The sequence below is a fragment of the Typopeltis vanoorti genome, chromosome 3 (genome assembly GCF_054136105.1).
Source record: "Typopeltis vanoorti isolate ZY-2024b chromosome 3, IOZ_Tvanoo_1.0, whole genome shotgun sequence".
NCBI lineage: Eukaryota > Metazoa > Arthropoda > Arachnida > Uropygi > Thelyphonidae > Typopeltis > Typopeltis vanoorti.
The window spans coordinates 152,457,266-152,479,234 of record NC_143551.1 but is presented as its reverse complement, the minus strand read 5'-3'; the positions used below and the strand labels follow the sequence as shown (position 1 = coordinate 152,479,234).

At 36.4% G+C, this 21,969-nt stretch overlaps 1 protein-coding gene across 2 annotated transcripts in view; it reads left to right on the top strand.

Annotated features, from left to right (window-relative positions):
• Positions 1-21,969, top strand: part of LOC150108663 (nuclear factor 1 A-type-like) — a 299,832-nt gene that overhangs the window by 149,512 nt on the left and 128,351 nt on the right. For both annotated transcript variants that reach the window (XM_090416139.1, XM_090416138.1), the window contains exons 9-10: positions 14,437-14,628; positions 21,714-21,895. In XM_090416139.1, coding sequence (XP_090272265.1) covers positions 14,437-14,628; positions 21,714-21,895 — 374 coding nt within the window. The remainder of the gene's footprint in view (positions 1-14,436; positions 14,629-21,713; positions 21,896-21,969) is intronic.

Here is a 21,969-nt window from a genome sequence, read left to right as displayed (position 1 = left end):
TTTCCACTTTCCCATTTTGCAGCATAATTCTTGTTTGATGTTCTTATTTGCCAAAAGCAAAATACAGATTAGTCAGCATATTGTTTCCATTAATGCCCAAACTCCTCTATTCTTCCATTTCATAAAAAACTTCAAAGGCTGATGTAAAGAGTTTTTGACATATTGTATCTCCTTGTTTTATTCCTCTGTTTATCAAAACATTTTTGACTTGATATAGTTAAATGATGTGGGTGGCATGATTGTGTATATATTTCAAGGTTTCTATGTATATTTCTTTTTCTTCTGTACTCTATTTTAACAATGATTCTAGGAGCTGAAGTGTTAATGAAGTAAAATGCTTTTCTGATGTTCCTAAAAGCCAAACAACAAGGTTTATTATATTTATCTTTTCTGTAATTTTTCAAAAAGTACGGATATGATCAATGGTCTGACTGTACCTGTTATTGTTTTGTAAAAACTTTGTATACACTCAATAATAAACGAATGGGTTTGTAATTTTTGATATTTTTCTTTTTGATCTCTTGTAATTAATTATTATTAAATGCACTGTTTCATGCTTCTGGATTTTTCTCTGTTTTAAGCAAAATGTTTTGCCAAGTAATTAGCCACTATCTCCACTTCCATCCAAATTTCAACAATTACACTTGAATCCAATCTTTCTCCAAAAGCTCTTTCCTACTTCATTACGTAAAAAGTTCATTCACAGTCATGGCACCCACAGCAGACTCTGGCAACCCATTCCACTCATTCACCACTCTCCAAGCAAATAATCTAGTTCTAACATCACTGCACCACACTCTTGCTCAGTTTCCAAGGATGGCTGCTAGTTCTCCCACCACCAGACCTGTTCTGAAAAATTTCCTCTTTATTAATCTTGTAAAAACCCTTCAGTAATTTGTATGTCTCAATCATATCACTCCTTATTCACCTATCAACCAATTTCTGCAACCCACAAATCTTCAACCTATTCTTTTAAGGTTCATTCCATAGACCTGCTGCCATCTTGGTCACTCGCCTCTGGATCCACTCCACCTCTTTCTCATTATTAAGAAACCCAGGTGACCAGGTCTGCATGCAGTAGTCAAGATAGTCTTATCAAGGCTCAATAAAGAAGATTAATAACCTGCTTGTCTCTGATCATCAAAATATTCTTCAGTAACCAAGTAATCTGTTGAGCTGCATTAGCCAGTTTTGCTGTGTACCCTCTAAACTTTAACTCCCTATCCAGTAACACTTCAAATCTCTGGCTTCGTCAATTTCTAGAGTACAGTTCCATCAATGTGGTCAGCTGGTAATCTTTTCACCCCAAAATGCACAACCTTGCACTTTGCCACATTTATTGACAGTCTATCCAAATCGTCCTGCAAAATTTTAACATCATTTGTATTAATTATTGCTCTAGTCAGTTTTGCATCATTGGCAAACAACTGAACAGTTTCTCTCAAATCCTTTCCTATATTGTTAATGAAGAAATTAAACAGTAGCTGTCCAAGAATAGAACCCTGCACCACGGCACTAGTCACAGACCTTCTTTTGGACTCTACTCCTGAATAACTACTCTCTGATATCTCTTCACAAACTGTCCTCTTATCCACTTCACCAACCCTATATCCATTCTCATGTGCTGCAAGTTATTCATTAGAATTCCATGTGGTATCCTGTCAAGGCTTTTGCAAAGTCCACTAGTATCACTGTAAACCCATTACATTTATCCAACTCAGCTGTCATTGTATTATAAAAAGTGAGCAGCTTACCAAGGCACAACCTACCCTTCACAAAACCATGTTTACCTCCCCCTATACAGTATCCCATTTCCATCTATTCATTCCTGTCTTTTGCTCTTGACCAACTTCTCCAGTATCTTGATAACAACTGATCTGCTGATTATCGGTAATTTGCTACATCAGTCTTGGAGTCTCCTTTACACAGTGAAACTATTTTCTCCTTTATCCACATCCTTGGGACTAACCCAGATTAAACAATTTGGTCAAAAGCAAAGACAATTCCCTAGCACCTTCACATAAAACTCCTGCTGGTATACCATTTAATTCCACAGCTGTATTCATATCAAGGTTCTGTAATATGCTGTATACCTCCATTTCATTTACCTCAGTTCCCATATAAGTCTGCCTCTCTTATTACTGCAGTATCTCCACCTACTAGATGATATACTCTTGCAAAGTGTTCACTTAGTAATTCTACTATTTCAATTGATTCAGTTATCTCTGTACCATTCATTAAAATCATTCTGCCATAAACATTCTTCCTTTTACTTACAACATATTGAAAGAACTGTGTGAGATTATCTTTGGCCCTCATTGCTAATATCCTTTCATGCTCTGCTTTTGCCTTTCTTGCCACACTGGTTACACTTTTACCCTTCTGGCTTGTGCTTTTGTACTGCTTCTATCAACATCCAGCGCTTGCAGTTTCACATGCCATGCCACTGATTCAAGCAATCTTCTAAGCTTGTCATACTTATCAGCCCTGTAATTCCACATATAACCCTCCCTCCCTCCCTCCCCCCCCTTTAACTGCATGTTCTGTACGTTTAGCCACCTTCCAGGCACCCAGTCCATACGATCACTCTCACCAAATGATGGCAACGTGGTCATATTGGTTATAGACAAATTCTCAACAATTACTAGACTGAGCACTGAAATCCCTAGCATATTCCATCACATGCTTTCTCAGGTAATTATTCCTTAGTAACTGCATAAATTCCATTTCCTTCTTCCCATGTCCTCTCCTCCTTCCAGTCTATGTTCCTATAGTTGAAGCTCCCCATAATAATTGCCTGCCCTCCACTCATTGAGCTTATTTGCTGATGCATACTATTCCCATCATCTTTTTCATCCCCTAGTCTAGAAGCATCCAACTGCAGTTGAACTATTTAGTTGCAGTTTGTCAGCTGTCATCAATAACACTCTTTCCTCACTCTTTTCTCTCTATTCTTCCTGAACACACTATACCCTTCACATTCTATTCCACTAAATGTATCTTCTTCTTCTGTCAGCCATGTCTTACTAAGGACAATAACCTTGGCCAGGATGAACTAACCAATGCCAGAAATTCCTCCCACTTGTTCCAAATGCTCTTGGCATTAGTGTACATAAAGTGCAAAAGTCCCTTAGTGCGACTACTATCCTGATGCTTTATACTAACTATTCCATTCTGGTTCATTACCAGTGGTACTAACTGAGGCATTTTATATACATATCTTACTCAACTGCCTCACTGATATCTGCATATTCACTCAACTGCTCTCACTTCTCCTCCTCCCAAAAAAAAGCTCTAGTTTCGCTGATTTTGCACATCCACTTTCACTTCATTCAGCAACTTCTTTTCCAGACTCTGAATACCAAATCTATCAGATGCAAGCCATCCTTCTTATATAAGTCCTTTTGCCCATCAAACTCAATTCACACATCCACAAATTCCACATTATTCCTCCTGCAGAACCTACACATCAAGTCATTTGCTATTATGGCCCTCCTTCTCAGCCCCACTCTGTCATACCATGGCAACAGACTTACTATCTTAACTTTCTCACTTTTTTTCTTTTGCTACTTCTAGTAATTTTTTCATATCCTCCCTGATGCCATACTTTTCTCCTTTCAAATCATTTGTTCCAGCCAAAACGATCAGTTCTTTCATTTTACCCTTTTGCACTTTAATAGCCTCACTTACATCATTAATTTTTGCACCCCAGAAGCACGATTTTGTCAGTCTCTCGCCAATCATACCTCTTATGATAGAATTGTCGCACAAGACTTGCTTCTTGATTTTTTCTTATCTCTTAAGCATTCATTTCTCTTTTCTTGCACTTCTTTCTCTCTTTCTTTCTGATATCAGCTGACCCACTTGCCAAATATTTCTGCATTCGTTGCAGCTCCCACTTTGTCCTGTGTATCACTTTACATAATTAAGCTATTTCCCTCATTACATTCTTTACATCTATCATGCTACTATTCTTTCAATCAACATTCTTGCTGTCTCTCTCTCTCTCTTCATTGTATGACTTAACTCCTGTTTCAATCCTATCTGTCATTACACCATCGCAGACATTTTCACATATATTCCCTGTTCCATCCACCTCTTCAGTTTCACAACCTGAGACACGCTTTCAACCCTCGCTTCAATTTCACAACCTGAGATCTCGCTTTCATAGCATTTTTGGCATATTTTCTGACTGCTATCCTTTTGAAACCAACCGTTTGCCTTTCATAAATGGAATTTGGTTTGAATCATTTTGCAGACATTGCTCTGTACAAAGTCCCTTTTGTTGAATTCTTTAAACAATGATGCCTTGTACACCATTGTTCTGTTTCACATCGATGCCATGTGCTATGCTACTCAACTTACCATGGGGTAAGTTGAGTAGCAGGAAGACTGTATTAACTATATTGAAAATAAAACTTTTAATTTGAATCTAATTACCTCCACAGTACAATCTAATTCTAACACAATTTTTAACGAATATCGTTATTTTTTTTAAACTAAGCAACTTAGCTTTCAGCTCTCCAAACACAGGCCCATTACTATACGCCACCTCTGGTTTGAGCAACCAACTCTCTTGTAGGATCAGTATGGGGGGGGAGTCATCATCATCAAATTCCTTCCACGTACCCTCAAGGGGTGTACAGGATATGATAGTACTACATGAAAAAAATTACATCATTATTAATTTCCTATCTACAATTTTCCTCCAAATCAGTCTGTTACTTGTCAAGACTCCAACATTATCAGATCTTATATTTCTATCGTCTAAGGCATTTTGTACCGTATCAATCCACCTATATCTTGGTCTTCCTCTGGGTCGTTTTCCTGCCAACCTGGCAGAGAACACTTGTTTTGCTAATCTTTTCTCGCCCATTCTGCTTAAGTGACCATACCACCTGACATTAGCTCTGCTAATGCATTCCTGGATGCTGACAGTGTCAAGTTCTTTCCTAATATCCTCATTTTTAATATGATATTGCCATTGATGCCATCTGTTCACACCTATAATCTTTCTCAGGACTCTCATATCTGTGGTCTCTAGTCTTTGGTCAAGTGTTTTACTTCTGACCCAGCTCTCAGATCCATAAGTTAAAACTGGTTTGAACACCGTCTTATATACAGCTAATTTAGTGTTCCGACTAATTTCTCTCTTATTCCATATGAATTTATTAAGTTGACTTCCCACCATACTAGCTTTGCTGATTCTGTTGTCTATTTCTATATTTAATTTACCATCTTCACTGAAAATCGTGCCTAAATAGCTGAAATGTTTTACTTGTTCCACAGGTTCTCCATTCACAACACAGTTGACATTTTCAATGATTCTGCCTATTTTCATTGTCTTTGTCTTTTTATTGCTGACCTTCATACCATATCTATTACAACAGCTATTCAATTTAGTCAGAGAATCTTGCAGACTTGTAGCGGATTTATTTAGAAGTATAACATCATCCGCATAAAGCAAAGAGGGGGGGGGAAGAAGTTTGCCATAAAATTTCTCAACATCTTCACTTGAGTGATGTAAACTTGTAAAATTTTAATTTGATACATTTTGTATATAGGTATTCCCATTTTTGATATTTATTTAGGTTATTTATTAGATTAGATTATATCTACATCACCAACATGGGTATTACATTTGTGATAGTAAAATGTTCATTCTTTAGCTTGGCTAGGTGTTCTTCTTTTGTAGGTACTGCTTAGAGAGTCTGATCATGTTCAGTTTAATTTTTTCAGGTTTTCTCACTCTCTTCCAAGTGTATTTCACTCTGAGGGGATCAACAGTTATCAGTGAATATTTTTCTATTGTTGTGTTGTTTGATCTTATTTCTTTTAAACTCCATAATCTTTCTTATGCAGTGCATGTCTTGAAAAGTGTAGATCAGAATCTTTATTTTGACTAGATGGATTAATTTTATTTGGGTAATTACCATGCCTGTTATGTCCCCTCCATGGAGGCACCTGTTCATGGTGGAGGGATAATACTGGCCCTTTTTCATTCTTTTTCTATTCTTAAGTGGCCTTAAGGCCACTACCCTGCATTAAGGGAAGGGTATCTCCACTTGGGCCTGGCTCCCACTGAAGAGACCTCAATAAAGGTCGAAACTAGTCTGGGTAGTGGCCCTTCCTTTAATGCATAACATTATACATATCCGCAAGGAGATGTGTTTTGCATTAATATTATGGAAGATACTGAGATAGGAGTGTTGGTAGCTTGCTCCACCTTTGCAAGGAGCCACCCGGTGTTGTACCACTTTACTCCAGTCCTGAAGATACTTTCAGGCGCAAACTTTGTTTGCACACACTTGGATAAAGGATTAAACTAAATTTATTAATGCCATAAGCTTATTTGCACAACATGAATTAGCTTACCATAATTATATACTTGATTGAACAGTTTACACGATGAAAAGGCTTTTTAATACTGCTATTTAAGAAATACAATTATAATTGCAAAGATGAGTCGGAGACTGGATTGACTTAACTTCATGAAAATTGTCTGACTCTGATGTTGCTGGTGCTGACTGTTTTCTGTTGTTATTATTATTATTATTATTCCTGACACCTTCAAGGAGTCCGAAGACTCATCGCAGGAGGAGACCTACAACTGTCTCAACCACTACACCGAACCTCTACTATGAATCATCTCCATCAACACCATCTACCGCCCACCTTCACCACCACCACCACAACTAGTATGCTATGCCTGTAAATTGCGTGTGTTCTGAAGGGCCGATTTGTCTGTATGCAGGATGAAAAACCCGAGTTTCGGGGAGAAAAACCCTGTTACCTCCATATGAGATCGGCTAACTCACCTTCAATTGAAAATCGTCCAGATAAAGATTCCTCCCGTCGCGACGAGAATCGAACTTAGGCTTATTCCAATCGAAGGGCACAATGTACCATCGTTCTTCCAATTGCGCTACGGTGGCGCTTAGTAAAAAGAAAACCCACTGACAGTTTTACACGTATTGAGAATTCACATGGAAAGCGTATTCTTCACATCACCATTTTATTTACTTTTCAATAAATTTTGAAATTTTTCATAAATTTTTATTATTTGTCTTTCCTGTTGAATTATTTTTGTGGATAATTTATATAAATTCATCCTTCATTATGACAATGAATAAATGCAGCTACACTTTTTAGTTTTGTGAAAAGGTGTAAAACTTGAAGGCAAAAATATGAGACCAGAAAATATTAAAAATATTGGAGAAAAGAGTTTTGTGTCATCAACTAAAAACAATAAAAACTTGCTTTCTAAGACAAATGACTCAAGAAATTCAAATGGTTGTGCTACGAAGATGCAGTATAATATATAAAAAAATATCCTGGGTTGCTGACAGAAACTCTGGATTACCACAAGATTTTTAGGACTCTATCAAAGTGGAGAGAACCCTAAAGTATCATTTAGGGTTCATGAGATATTAAATTTTCACAAAAAAATGCTTTGATATTGACCTGGCCAGAAATCACCAGGAAACATACCTTCCAAAGAAAGATGGATTCTAAAATATTTGAATTCCTGAAGTGCATTCTTAATGCAGCCTATTATGATGCTAAATTCATTAAACCAATTTATTCAAAAACTTTTAACCACTCACTCCTGCTCCTACATCCAAGAGGTGGGATTCCCATAAGGTTCAGTTTTAAGTGGCATGCTTTTTGCAGTCAAAGTTAACTAAATAAGTGAACAGCTTCCTCCAACTATAAGTAATGCTTTCTGTGTAGATGACTTGACTATTTTCTATCATTCGTGCAATATGAGGATCATAGAAAAACAGCTGCAGCAAGCTGCTGACTGTTTTTGTTGACTATCAAAATGGGTTCAGATTTTCACCACCAAACACTGCTTGTATGCAATTTTGCTTCACATATGATCTTCATCCTGATCCAGACCCCAAATTCATGATAAGTATCAGCAAGCAGTGAACATTCTTTGCACCTTAGCTTCCACCTCTTGGGATGCTGACAGATGTTTGCACTATTTGTATCATGCACTTATCAGATCAAACATTGATTATGGGTGCCAGGTCTGTGCTTCTGTCAGGAGTACACTATGATGGCTGGATCTTATCCACCTTCAAACCATCAGAATTGCAACTGAAGCATTTCATACTTCACCAGTTTCTAGTCTTTACTAAGAAGCAAGTGATCTACCTTTATCACTTCGATGTTAATAGCTCTACCTATTATATAACTAAAAATAAAATTCCTGCCAGACATTCCCATGTGGACAACTGTTTTTTGTGCATGGAGAATTTGTACAGTATGCATCAGACTGCTATATGTCTCCCTTTGGTTTGAGACAAAAGCCTTCCTAGAAGCTCTAGATATCAAGGTAACTGGTAATTAGTTTACGGAATTAACAACGCAAATGAAGTATATTAATTAAAGGTAACTTTAATGAATCACTTCTATATTTCGGCAACGTCACATTGCCATCTTCAGGAACATAAAGATATGGTATGTGCACTCAGGAACTAACACAAAGCAAATGAGGAAGAAAGCAAGAAACTAATATTGTTCCTAAAGTCCTAATGGTGCCCTCTTGCGGGCTAATTTGGTAGTCTTGGCAGTTGGGCTGAAGTTCTCATAATGAAAGTCTCCCAAATTTGGGGCAGTTTCATGCACTTGGGAGACTTTCACTATGAGAACTTCAGCCCAACTGCCAAGACTACCAAATTAGCCCGCAAGAGGGCACCATTAGGACTTTAGGAACAATATTAGTTTCTTGCTTTCTTCCTCATTTGCTTTGTGTTAGTTCCTGAGTGCACATACCATATCTTTATGTTCCTGAAGATGGCAATGTGACGTTGCCGAAATATAGAAGTGATTCATTAAAGTTACCTTTAATTAATATACTTCATTTGCGTTGTTAATTCCGTAAACTAATTACCAGTTATGTCTAACCAACGTATAAGCCTTGCTACTAGATATCAAGGTAGACAGCATTGCATAGATGCCACCAAATATACTTCCACCTTGACATTTATGCATACCACCATACATGTATATTTTCTTTGTGCAGGTTACCCAAACATTTCATCTCCTTCCCTCCTCTCGCCTTCCCCCTGCTGTCTATTTAGTAGCTTTATCAAGCCTATGGAACAGAATACTCTAATTTTATGCCCATAGACACAGATGGTTCAAAATCAGAGGCTCTGTGAAGTCTTTAGCTCTTCCCAAACATCATAATATTACTCAGATTCCACTGGAATGCTGAATCTTTACCCTGAGCTGCATGCCATAGAGACTGCATTAAATTACATAAAATTGCAACACTATCAAAGGTGCATTATCTATTCAGACTCACAAAGCTCATTACAGGCAGTAAAAGCTACGGAACTCCAAAACCATCCAGTGCTGTCTTCTATATAGCTACTCTTTTCTCAGTTATAGAGGCTAAATCTTGACATGTGTCTCTGTTTGATCCCAAGCCATGTTGGAATTAAAGGAAATGAGGCTGTACATATTTAAGCTAGGTCACTGAATTTCTCAAGATACCACGATCAGCCCATCCCCTACCCTCATTACAGGCAAGGGATTATAAGATAGACACTTTTATCCCAGTGTCAAACATTCTGGGATAGAGACTAGCAACAAGTTCTATCAGATCAAGTCTGAAATCAAATTGTGGCAGTCTAATGTACATAGGGATCATAAAGAGGAAGATGTACTTGCTCATCTTCATCCTATTGAAGGGTGATGACATGCCTATCGTGAGTTCATCACTGAACTAATAACCTCTTCAAAACTACTTTTGAGTTCTCTAGAGTATTAAGATTATCTCTCCTCATTCCTCGCATGCATGGGATTCCAAAAATACATAAAACACCCCACTAAGACCAATTGTAAATGGAATTACTTCCTTTACTTATAAGCTATCCAAACATCTAGCAAAATTATTAAAATCTTTTACAGGTTCTTCTATTTCTTACAGTAAGAATTCCAAACATTTTGTTTCCATGATTAAAGACATCTACAAGAAAATGAAATCTTAGCCAGCTTTGATGGCACTTCTCTGTTTACTAATGCACCCACAGAAGTATTAGTTCTTTTACAAGATAAATGATCTTAAAAAATATTAATAATCTTAAGTGACTGTATAAAAATGAAATATCAGAATATTTCATTTTTGGAAACACAATCTACAAGCAAACGGACAACTCACAATCACCTGTACTGGTGAATGTATATCTAGAAGCTTTCAAAGAATAAGCAATAAACTCCTTTCCATTAAAATTAAGATTATGGAAAAGATATATAGACGATGTTTTCTTGATGTGGAGCCATGGTCCAGATTCACTCCAAGAGTTCTTGAATCATCTTAACAACCAACATCCTAGGATAAAATTTACAGCAGAACTAGAAGTTAACCATTCGTTTCCTTTTTTTGATGTGAAACTTACTCATTCATCAGGAACACTAAAAATCTACATCTACAGATAGCCTACACATACCAACAGATATCTTCATGCACATTCCCATCATTATCCACCTCAAAAGTTTGGTATTATTTCTACTTTAAGAACTCATGTGTGTACTCTCATCAGCAATGAAGAAGAGATCGTTAAAAAATGAAGCTGCTTTTATCAATATTTCAGAAGAATGGTTATCCTAAGCAGAGAATTTCAAAACTTTTGTTTAATCCTTCTACATACCATACCAAAGAGAGTAATGATGTGAAAGGTTATATCAGCATTCTATATATCAGATCTATTTCTAACAAATTGGCAAAGAAATATAAAATGTGCACCTTATTCATTCCTTTAAGGAAGCTTCAATCCTGGCTTCAGCCAATAAAAACCTAAACATAACAGATTGAAATATCCAGGAAAAGACGGTACATTGAAATGTACCGTCTTTGGTGGGTAATCTTCCATATTATGGACAAACAGAAAAATCAATCAAGATTTGTATCAAAGAACATCTCAGAGATAACACCTATGGTAGAACCAAAGCCATGGCCTTACCCAGTCATGTGCTTAATTCTTCTGATCCAAATGACCATCAGGTCCGTTACACTCAGTAAACTAGGATAGATCTGAAATTATTCAGAAAATACTATGATGAACTTGAATGAAAAAGATTAAGGGAAATGACAACGTATACTAAAATGTTAATTAAAAAACTTTAATCAATATCTTCCAATATTTTGGCAATGTTACATTGCCATCTTCTGGGAACATAAAACTATGATATGTGCATGCAGGCACTAACAATGAGCAAATGAGGCTGATGAAGGCAACTGGCATTGGTCCTAGAGTCCTAAAGGTATCCCCCCCCCCTTAGCAGGTTAAAGTGGGTTGCCTTGGCTGATGTTCTATGGATGCAAGCTTCCCAAATTATTTGGTAGTCTCGTGCACCTAAATTTGTTGAGATTTGGGAAGTTCTTTAGAGCTGAGGCTGATTCCAGGAACAATCTTTCATATTTATATTTGCTACGACGTAGTAAAGTGACTTTCTTCCAGCATATTCTGTGATGGGTATCTAGTGCATGGTCTGCAAGTCCTGAGTGGCTGTTATTAGTGAAACCGGATGTAGTCTTTGTGTTTGGATATCCTGATATTAGCTGTCCTGTTTGTTTGGCCATAATAGGACAGTTTACAGCTGAAAGGAACCTAGTATACTCCAAGTAGGTCTACGGGAAGTGGCTGGTCTTTGGTAGAGCAGATAAGGGATGCCAATTTTTTATGTGGTTTGTAAATCTTGTTCACCTTAATGTCAACCTCAGCCACAACTTTGCTGATTGTTACTCCTCTGCTATTTAGTTATGGTGGTTTCGAGACTACGTCTTTGTGCACAAGAACAACAGTGCAGCTAGTTCGGGAATCCATTCTAATGTGAGCAATCTGTTAATAATTTAGAACTTTAGTAATGTAACGAAGTAATTTTTTTTGTGTATCTCTTTTTTTTCTTCTATGTACTATGCATCCAATGAAGTCTTCTAGAAAGATGAAGCTAGTTGTGTCTTTAAAAATAAATTAGTTATATTCTAATTTAACATTTGGTTATATAGTCATATAAGTAACTTTCCTTTTAAAAATAATAATAATAATAATATATATAGCAGCAATCAATAGAAATTTTGGACCATTCCATCCTGTAGGCATGTAATGAGGTCATGGACTGTTGTGGGGCAAACGTACCTTGACCTTATATGACTCTTCAGTTTATCCCACAGATGTTCAATAGGGTTGAGATCAGCTGTGGAGGCCAGTTAAGTGTTGTTGCATTGATGTCCACAAAGCACACAGTTACAGCAGCAACATTATGACATGGTGCATTGTCTTGTTGAAAGAAACGATGGTCAGTTCCATAGAAATGCCACAAAGTAGGAAGCATTGTATTGATTGTCCAGAATGTTCACAGCACTGCAAACAGGCCAAACCAGGAAAAACAGGACTACCATCACACTGCCACCTCCAAATTTCATAGTTAGGGTTACACACTCTGGTAAAAGACATTAACTGGGCATCCACCACACTGGTCCATCTGCTTGATAGAGGGTGTAGCACGATTCTTCACACCATAACACAGCTTTCCAAGTTTCCATGTCCCACTGTACACACTCTTTGCACCACTGAAGACACCTTGCATGTTGGTTCGGATAATGTGGGACTTACATACTGTGGTCCTACCATGGAAACCCATGTTATGAGCCTCGATTCTGAATATTGTTGTACAGATTCATGTTCCAGATGATGCCTGGAACTCTGCATTCAATGCATTAGCCATAAATGACAGTTTTTACATATTATCTTTCGTAGCACCCTACAGTCACATTTGGTAAGTGTGCTAGGTCGTCCACTATGGGTAGCCTCCAACATGGCATCCTATCACAACACCTCTTTCAAATTCCATCAGTTCCCTTTTTGCAGCCATTTCACCTGGACACAGTTGGACTGACTTGGGAGCATCATATTCCTCCAATTTATACTGGCTACAAACATGTGATGCATGGCACAATGCACCTTGCCCATGGGGGAGTCTGTTGACTTCTTTCCAAGCAATGTATATAAGTTTATATACATTTTATTTATAGAATGTACATACTGAATATAAATCCAATTCTTTTTAATATATGGTGGTATACCTATTTAAGTGCTGCATTAAATACCAGTTTTCCTATATGTAAGATGCTATTTATTTTTTTGTCTGCTATCTTATGTACTGCGTTAACATTTGTATTTGCACAGTACGAACTCTTCTTGTGCCAGTAAGCTCTAAATAAACCAAACCGATATCACTGCCTTTATGCTTTGTTTAATCCATGTCATTTAATCAAATAAAGCACAAAGCATTTATTCGATCAGGTGGATTTAGGCTTTGTCTGTGTATATAAGTATAATCTTCATGCCTTAAACCACCTTTCTGGCAGAACAATGTGCTTTGCCTATACATTCACTCTCTTGTCATGTTTAAGCTATAGACAGTATTTGAAGGGGATAATTGGGTAATTTCCCTCAAATCATAACTAATATCATTGACACAGCAATGAGCTAAATACATAGCCATCTGGCACTCCAGTGGCCACCTGTCTTCTTAATTCTTCACCACTCTATGCTACTGTTTTGACGTCTCTCTTTTGGCAACTTTTTATCCATGTGACCATATTAATATCTATTCCCAATTTTCTAGTCGACTGTATAATTTACATTATACAGTCAACTCTCATTACAGAAAAGGGCCAGAAGAATAATTTCTTATTCTGGACAGTTTGATATAGTGAATTTATTTTAGCATATCATTATTATAGGAAGATTATGGAACCCTCACCAGGACTTTTCATTACTTTTCATATAGCGAACGAGTTTGCTGTAGTGAGAGTTCACTAGATTTTTGTGTGGTTTACTAATATGCCCTCTGTTCTTGTATTGTGTATATATTTTGTTGTCACTCAGTTGTCTCCATTGCTTACTTTGAAATTTGTTCTGATTACAGAAACAGAACAACAATTTTAAAAAAATGTGAATGTGAAGTTGTTCTGGATCAACTTTCATTGCATTTGGTCCAGTTTCTCTTCTCTCTTTTTAATCCCTTTGTGAATTTCATTCCTTCAACCAATCTGTAGACTACAAGATATGGCAGGTCAATCAGAAAGCAGAAAAATTAGCCATGCTGGTCACTGTTAAAAGTTATATTTTGTGATTTCTAGGATTTTATTTATAATTTTGACATAAAAATATTATATTCTGGAAAAAAATCCATTATTTTATTTTTCACTATTTATTCAGCCTTATACTTGGCTTTAGAAACGAAGGTGTAAATTTTGTATGGTATATTTATTCAGAATTGCTGTAAAATTTCAGTGATAGAATGTTTATTTAATTGCAATTCTAGTTAAATGAATTTCAGCTTTTTTATCCAATATACTGTTTTACTGAGTTATCAGTCTATGTACATTACCCTTTTATAACTTTTCATAAGGAATGAGACATCCTCCAACAATTCAGTCGCCACTCCTTTCCCATGGAGCTAGCACAAAGTCAGATGGTGGTCCTAATAGCTTCCTCCCAGTGAATGCAGGTCCATTAACTCCACAATCACCACAAAGAGATGTAGTAATAACACCTCCAGGAGCCTCTCAAAGAACTGTAGTATCTCCACAATCTAGAGATGGTAAGCATGTACATACAAAATTCAGACTCTTCAATAGTTCCTTGCCATTTAATTTAATGCTTGCTTGTAGATAACTTGGATTATAAGGAAAATTAAAATTGGTTATGTTGTAATTCAATATTTCTGTTCTCTTGTTATCTGTTGTTATCTATTTGGTTCTGTGAAAAGTCATCTTGTATATATACAATTGAAATTGCAATCATTACTTCAAATTTTTCTAGCATATTTTATTAAAGCTCAGTATAGTAGTTGATTTGCATGCTGCTGAATTCAGAGACTTTTGAGACTTCTGTCAAGTCCTATTTGAATTGTCATTGGCAGTAGTGTGCTGTTTTAAGCTTGTTATTGTAAAATGTAAAATATATCTAGCCAGAGCAACAGCTACTTTAAGACTGTTAACATGTAACAACTAATAATTGCTGAAAAGTCATATGCACAAAAAAAGGGGGATATTACAGTTGAATCAGTATTTTCTGCTTTCAATAATTAAATTTGCTGCTGCTTTTTTGATACTTTGTTATATACCATAATCATGTAAACAGAGGGGTTTTTCTTCCTTTATTGTAATAATGAGGCTATTATTTTCCACTATTTGTAATACGTTTATTTTTATTATATTATATGCTGTCCTTGTATATTCCTTTCTTATTCTATCCTACTATTGCGTAAGAGGTTTATCGACCTTTCGTACTACGAGTCGTATGCCTATGAATACTGGAAAATTTGTTAAGACTGCACCACCAGTATCATTTAATTGGCATAAAACTCAGTAATACGGCCAGTTGATTTTTATCTCTCTCTCTCTAAGACAATTTCCTTCAGTAAAATTTAACACAAACAGTCATAGTCTAATTGCACTTAACTACACGCTTCTGCTATCTTACTTGGTTCCCACTCTTAGGTTTGCATTTATTTAGGAACAGTGCATTGTATTTTGAAAGATCAGGCGGCACTCTATTGACATATAAACAAAACACATTTTATTTACACTAGTATAAAAGGTATATCAGTCAAACAATAAGGAGATTGCCCTCTCTACCTATCTGTTAAACCTTTAGCATAAAGAGGAACTTTTTCACTTCAATACTAAATAATTCTATAGCACAATTACTTATTTATTCTCTGTTTACAAAATCAACTAATTGAAATTCTGATCCACTCACAAAGAGGTTAGCTAACTATGTCAAGTTATTTCACAAATTTTATACTGGTTACCAACATGCCAGATGACTCTCTTAAAGACACACTTATTACTATTAACTTAATTCTTATCAGTCCATCTATAAAGTATCTCCTAGATTACAAAAGGGAATGTATAACAAAAGATGGAACAAACTTACAGAGGCTCTGTGTCTCACACTCATCCAAGATTTGCACTAAAGTCCCTATGCTTTTCCTTTCATCTCGGACCTTAGGCTTCCTTCTGGAGAGTCTTGCTTCAGGGGCATCTCGTCAGGATAGTAGCAGGCTTTGGACTGCAAATCTCTGGCATTTGAATAGATCAGGCAAGAGGTTTCAGCATATGAGCAAGTTCTCCGGCACTTGAAGTTCGCTCTGTGGCTATTGGCTTCGGTTGACCTCCAGTGGCAAAAGACATCCGACTGAAACTTCCGCAGGTATTTACATTGGCTGTTCTCTCGTCATACCCATCAGCTTCTCCTCTGGCATGGCTCACCGTAACATCCTGTCATCTGGATCCTACTCCCAATATTTCTGCTTCTAACTGCTGATGATATTTCTGTCAATCTTCAATGCCTTTTTATTTCAGTCTCCGGGGCCTTGCGTGAAGTGTCGAGACCCCCAAAGAATACGCCGCGATTCTTTGATCTTCTGTTTCAACCAACCCGTTCTTTCTTCTCCTGGTATACTACACAAATCCAATTAGACGTACACCAGAACTACTTGTGAATTGCGCTGTCCCTTTTAAGAATGACCTTGATGGTGGTCATACACAGAGCTTGTAAACAATGGTTTCAAAAAGCACTTAGTTAAACAATAACATATAGGTTGGAGTGACATAGCATTTTCTTTTGTTTCTTGCAAACTTTACCCATTCTTTGTTTACTGTGTTTTTCACCAAGTTAAATTTTATCATAGGATTAAGTGTGTTCTTTTTATAAATGTTGTTTTTATATTACAATCTTTTGAGATGTGACCTCTGTAAAAGTCGATGTAAGGCACTTGTAAAATTCCAAGCTACATTGAATTTTACAATCATATGCTTGATTGTTATATCTTCCAAATAAATTATCAACTTTGATAACTCAGTGGAAACTAAAAAATTTTGAAACTAGAACATCAAGTTAAATATTAAAGATTTTATATTAGTGAAATAGAAGTTTTACTTGGTCCCAGGCCATTCTCAATAATATTGGCTCAGAAAATTTAGATAATTTTCCTTTCATTCCATTAACTTGAAAATGACAAGTTCCAAAGGGAAGGGAGGCAAGATTGTACCGCTTCATTAAGGAAGTAACAGAATTCAAGCATCAAATTATAGGCCAGTCTGTGTCAGGTGTTGTGGTTAAAGTGGTGCTGGAAAGACTGATGAGAATCAGTATCCAGCGCTGGATTGACAACATTGATATTATCTTTGATGGACAGCATGGATTTGCTAAAGGGATGTCATATTTATTTTAGTAATCTACTTACTTATTACAATAACATGACAGCAGCATTGGATATGAGAAATGGAAACACAATAGTATACTTAGACTTTGCAAAGGCTTTTGATAAATTACTGTATAATACGTTGATAGCGAAACTAGAGCAGATGGTATTAGATATTAGTCTGGTGCATTGGATTGGAGATTGGCTGCCTGATAGTTATCAACAAGTTGTGTATGGGGGACCAATATCCCAGAAGAGGAAAGTCACTAGTGGTGTGCCTCAGGGGTTCTGTTTAAGGACCATTGCTGTTTAACCTGTATTTTAATAATATTGAAGATTTGAATGAGTATATCCAGCTGTTTGTAGATGATGCAAAGTTGGGACAAACTATGAGGAGTAGAGCAAATGTTGTGGCATTACAAAAAGACATGAATAGACTGAATGAATGAGCATGGGAGTGGGGATGCCAGTTCAATGTTGCAAAATGTAAGCTTTTAAAATTTGGAAAACAAAGATGGGATATACAATTTACTCTTGATGGGGATATATTGTTGGAGATGGAGGAAATAAGAGATCTTTGGGTAATGGTGGATAAGGATCTGAAATTTAGGAGATATATTGCCAAACTTGTGAGGACAAGACAACGAATTCTGGAAATGATGCAGAGGACTGGATTGTAGAAGTAAAAAGATTCCATTTTATACTGTACACAGATTTAGTCACCTAGTTTTCAGAACAATGAAGAGATGTTGGGGAGGGTCCAGAGGCGATTGACCAAAATAGATTCTGATCTCTGAAATGTTGAATAAGAAGAAAGGTTGAGATGATGCAATTGGCAGAGTCTAATGGACAGGAGGAAGAGAGGTGATATGATAGAGATGTACAAGCTAGTAAGGGGTTTTCATCATCATCAAATTCCTGCCATGTACACTGAAGGGTACATGGCAGGAATTAAGTTTTCTCCAAATCAGTCTGTTACTTGTCAAGACTCCAACATTATCAGATCTTATATTTCTATCGTCTAAGGCACTTTGTACCGTATCAATCCACCTATATCTTGGTCTTCCTCTGGGTCATTTTCCTGCCAACCTGGCAGAAAACACTTGTTTTGCTAATCTTTCACTCACCCATTCTGTTTAAGACCATACCACCTGAGGTTAGCTCTGATAACACATTCTTGGATGCTGACAATGTCAAATTCTTTCCTAATATCCTCATTTTTAATATGATATTGCCATTGGTGCCATCTGTTCATGCCTCTAATCTTTCTCAGGACTCTCATATCTGCAGTCTCTAATCTTTGGTCAAGTGTTTTACTTCTGATCCAGCTCTCAGATCCATAAGTTAAAACTGGTTTGAACACTGTCTTGTATACAGCTAATTTAGTGTTCCGACTAATTTCTCTCTTATTCTATATGAATTTATTCAATTGACTTCCTACCATACCAGCTTTGTTGATTCTGTTGTCTATTTCCATATTTAATTTACCATCTACACTAAAAATCGTGCCTAAGTAGCTGAAATGTTTCACTTGTTCCACAGGTTCTTCGTTCACAATGCAGTTGACATTTTCAATGATTCTGCCTATTTTCATTGTCTTTGTCTTTTTATTGCTAACCTTCATACCATATCTATTACAGCAGTTATTCAATTTAGTCAGGGAATCTTGCAAACTTGTAGCGGATTTATTTAGAAGTACAACATCGTCTGCATAAAGCAAAGAGCTGACATGAACATCTCCCAATTGGATATCATGTTTAATACCACTTTCCTTCATAATGTGATACATATAGATAATGAATAACAGAGGGGATAATGTACATCCTTCTCTCACACCAGATTTAACATTAAACCATCTTCCTGTACTTCCTTCAATTCTAACTACTGACTTACAACTCAAATAAAGACTAAGTATTGCTTGATATAATACCCCACTGACACCATATAACTGTAGCATATTGAATAGCTTCTCTCTTGGCATCTTGTCATATGCCCTTTCCAGATCAACAAAACTTAAATGCAGATCTTTGTTATATTCCCATGCTTTCTCAACTATTTGTCGTAAAGTGAAGATCTGATCCTGACAGCCTCTATTTAGCCTGAATCCAGCTTGTTCTTCACAAAGCTTTTCTTCCACAATACTTCTCAACCGTTTCTCAAGTATACTTGCATAGATCTTGCCAGGAACACTCAGTAGGGAAATACCTCTGTAATTCTCACATTCAGTTTTATTTCCCTTTTTATATATGGGTACTACGAGAGCTCTACTCAGATCATCGGGAATTACCACCATATGTTATGTTACCACCATACTTCAGCATTTCTGGTCGAATATCATATATTCCTGCTGCCTTTCCACTTTTCAAGCCTTTGACGGCTTTTTCTACTTCAAGTATGGATATATATTCATGACTACATGCTTGTGGAGTGATTTTTACCACTGTGCTGTCATCACTGCTTGTTTCATTTAGCAATATCCATACTTCAAGGATATCTTTTTCTCCCATTTTCATGTCACCTTTATCATCTCTAACTCCTTTTACAGCACTCTTTCCTCCATTTCTAAGACTTCTTCAACAACCTCCAGAATATCTTACCACCTTCTTGATATTTGTTTTCTATGTTCGTGCCAAAGTCCTCCCATGACTTTTGTTTAGCTTGTTTTACACAGTGTTTCGCTTTCTTCCATTTGTCTCTGTATTCTCTAAGAGCAAAAGCTGACTTATTTGCCAGGAACTTTTGATATGCTTTCTTCTTTTTCTTCATTGCCTCTTTAACTTCCTGTGTCTACCATGGAGTTCTGATTTTTCTATCCTTGCAGCAACCTCACCACATGCCTCACTGGCTGAATCAATCAGGGTTTTCTTCAAGGCTTGCCACTGAATCTCCAAGGTTTCATTCCTGTTCACAAACTCTTTTATTTTTTCTTCAATAATCTTTGTGTATTTTTGCCTACAGTTCACATCTGAGAGCTGCTCAACTTTTATTTGCTTTAAAACTTTCTTACATGTTATTCTTTTCAATATGAAATTCAATTTTATCCTGCTCAAGACTAAATAGTGATCGCTTCCAATTTCAAATCCACTGTACACTCTGGTGTCCTGTACCAGAGAAAACATCACTATCAACAATAACATAGTCAGTGAGACTTTTCTTATTCCTTGCGTCTTCTCTCTATGTGAATTTGTACACATTTTTATGTTGGAACATGGTGTTGGTAATAACCAGTTCATGTCCTGAGCAGAAATCCAACAGATATTTGCCATTATTATTAGCTTTGCTCTTTTCTCCAAATATTCCGAAAATATTTTTGTATGTCTGACAATCATTTCCTACTCTGCTATTTAGATCCCCAACAAGGACCAACTTTTCCTTTTTCATTGTGTCAGTTGCTTTCTCTAAAACCTCCTGAAAAAATTCCCCCACTTCTACCTTAGTAGAACCTTCTGTGGGACCATAGTCACAAATAAGTCTCATTGTCCAGTTCACCATTCTCATATTTGCCCACGTTACTCTACTTGAGACTGCCTTCCATTGAAGAAGATTAGCCTCGTATTTAGTGTTGAATACTATGGCCACTCCTTCTTTTCCTTGATTATCATTGCCTGAATATAACGTAGTAAGTGGTTTTTATAGGATTAATGTTGAAGAGGTTTTTCATAAAATGGTGGGGAATTGGGGGAGAACAAAAGGTTATTCCCAGAAGCTGTATAAGGAGTGTGAGCAAGGGGGTAAGAAACAGATTTTTTAGTATGGAGAATTGCGAATGATTAGAATGAATTGCCTGAGAGTGTGGTGTCTGCAGAGAATTTGAATGTGCTTTACTAGCAGTATGATGAGCTGTATGTGTGTGTGAGAAACTGGACTTCCTAGATGAGTTTTTGACTTCATTGGGACTTAGGATAATAATAATAATAATGACTGTAAGCTAGTGTTTCCTTTGGTAAAATATGAATTGTTGCAATAATTAGCATGCACAAATTTTACCATGCCTCTTTTTTATCTGTCAAAAGAGAGGTAAGCAATTTTACTAAATTAAGAGATACATGCCATATGAATAAGGCTCATATAGTATTTGGCTCTGAGATAGTTTTATGAAAGCTAATATGAGGCTTACACTCTCAGCTTCACAATGGTGATTTTCAAATAGAATTTCTGGTATAGGACTTAGATTTAGACAGGTTAGAAATTTTCAATTACAAACAAAAAGTTACAAACTAAAACAATTCAATTCTGCTATTCATATTACAGAATTTTTCAGAAACTGGAATGGATAAATTACATACTGTACCTCAATTTCACTTCGCAGTTTCTGATATTAAAGAAATATATTCATCAAGAATATATAATACAGCTATACAACAGTTTTATTTTACAGGTAAGAATCCTGCCAACAAAACCAGTTATATAATTATGTGAATGAAATAAACCTGAATATCGAATTTTAATTCTTTTTCTTTCTTTTTTTAAATTAGGTATACCTACTCAAGCAGGGCCTGTTGCTCTGTCACCATCAGAAGCTAATCTGACTGCATCTTTACCTGTTGCAAGTCCTTATTATATTGCAGCTGGAAAATATCAAGAGAATGGAGATACACTTTCAGATTTTGTTAATTTGGTATGTCAGGAAGCTCAAAATTCGAGTACCAGCTCACAGGTAAATCTTGTATATTATAGCATGGTAACATTGCAAGTTGAAAATATTAAGAATCAATAAAATTATCTACATTG